The sequence below is a fragment of the Nanorana parkeri genome, unplaced genomic scaffold, assembly GCF_000935625.1.
Source record: "Nanorana parkeri isolate BGI_ZX_2015 unplaced genomic scaffold, ASM93562v1 scaffold416, whole genome shotgun sequence".
NCBI classification, from domain to species: Eukaryota; Metazoa; Chordata; class Amphibia; order Anura; family Dicroglossidae; genus Nanorana; species Nanorana parkeri.
The window spans coordinates 240,540-242,473 of record NW_017306684.1 but is presented as its reverse complement, the minus strand read 5'-3'; the positions used below and the strand labels follow the sequence as shown (position 1 = coordinate 242,473).

Below are 1,934 nucleotides of genomic sequence, written 5' to 3'. Positions count from 1 at the left end.
ATTACACACTTCCCGAGGAATCAGGTGTTATAGTCTGCGAAATGTGTTGAAGCCATTAGATGTCCTTGATCTCCATTCATCAGATGTGATCCATTATAAGGAAAGGGTTTTGTACCAACCATGATGGACTTTTCGATGGAGAGAGAACACTAGGCTTTAGTCATCTAAATGTTGGATGTGTATGTATCTACATTCACAAGGGATTGCGATGCCATGTGAGCAGTTTTACATGGCACCATACAGGTTATTGTCTTTGGATTTGACCGCTATCAATGTTACATATTTTTGTTCCAATTTTAATATTATGATTAATACAAATGACATTTTTGATATAAGTGGTTCTATTACTGTAGCACATGCAAAGTCTTTTTGTTGAGCTTTATTGTCAGTGTTTGTTATATATTAATACATGTGATGTTTAATTTCAACATTACAAAACGAGAAGTCAATGGATATCAAGAATGAGACACGAGTGACCATGTTTGAGTTTTCTGGACTAACTGATGATGAAAATCTTGTCCCGTTCCTCTTCATGTTCATTTCTCTGGTTTATATGGTGACCATAGTAGGAAATGTTGGGATGATAGCCCTTGTCTGTGTCTTCTCCAACCTACAAACTCCAATGTACTACTTCCTGAGTTGCCTCTCTTTTGTGGATATCTTCTACTCCTCGGTTATCATACCAAATACATTGTATCATTTGCTTTCTCTTAAGAAGTCAATTTCATTTCTTGGTTGTGCCGTCCAATATTACTTCTTTAGTGCACTGGCGAGCACCGAGACTCTCCTTCTCTCCACCATGTCCTATGACCGCTATGTGGCCATCTGCCACCCTCTCCACTACACCTTGATAATGACCAAGAAGAAATGTTTTGGTTTGGTTCTTTATTCCTACTCCATTAGTTTCTTGCAGTCCATTGTGCAGATCAGTTGTACGTTCAGTCTTCCATTCTGTGGACCGAACCTTATTGATCATTTCTACTGTGACATCGCGCCATTGCTCAAACTGTCCTGTGCTAATAATTTCCATTGTGATATGGTAACAGGCGCTCTTGTAGCAGCTTGTGGAATATATACATTGACGACAATCTTCCTCTCCTACAGTTTCATATTTCTCTCAATTTTTAGGATGACATCTAATAAGGGGAGGCAGAAGGCCTTCAGCACATGCTCCTCACATATTATTTGTGTCTCGACCTTCATTACGGCAGTCTTCTTCACATATCTGCGCCCTCATTCTGGAGCCTTTGAGATACAAGACAAGGTGGCTTCTCTTTTCTATACAGCAGTGACCCCGATGCTGAATCCTCTTATCTACAGCCTGAGGAACCAAGAGGTGAAGCGGCTCCTTGTCCAAGCAATGCGAAAAAACATTTGATGTAGATTTAAAGCCAACAACTATTATTATTGTTATTATTATTATACAGGATTTATATAGCGCCAACAGTTTGTGCAATGCTTTACAATATAAGGAAGACATTACAATCACAATACAATTCAAGACAAGATGGTAAGGAGGGCCCTGCCCCTGAGGGCTTACTATCTAAAAGGGAGGGGCCAGTGATACATGAGGATATGAGGATAACTACATAACTATAGCAATCCTACAGAGGGCCCTGGAATCTTGGTCAATGTTTTTGAACAATACCTTCACTGTTGGCTCCACTTTTACATTAGGATACTACATCACAAATGTAAACTATAATATGAAAATATAACTGGACATGTCTACTTAACGTATCCAAATAAATTATACCTTGATTTGTTCAGGGAAAATTGTGCCTTTATGTGGTGGTAATTCATGGATACTGTATGTCTTGAGTTCTTTTTTACTTATGAAAGGAAGTCTGGTCCAAAAAAGAGAGAAAAGGATACAGGGGAGGGGTCCTAAAACTAGTGATCACTGTGATTGGCTATCACAGGCTATCACAGTG

General features: G+C 39.1%; 1 protein-coding gene across 1 annotated transcript; it reads left to right on the top strand.

Moving 5' to 3' along the window:
* Positions 1-448: 448 nt before the first annotated feature.
* On the top strand, positions 449-1,378 carry LOC108789689 (olfactory receptor 1009-like). The gene has a single exon (XM_018559771.1). It carries the CDS (start codon positions 449-451, stop codon positions 1,376-1,378), a length of 930 nt encoding a protein of 309 aa, XP_018415273.1.
* Positions 1,379-1,934: the final 556 nt, after the last annotated feature.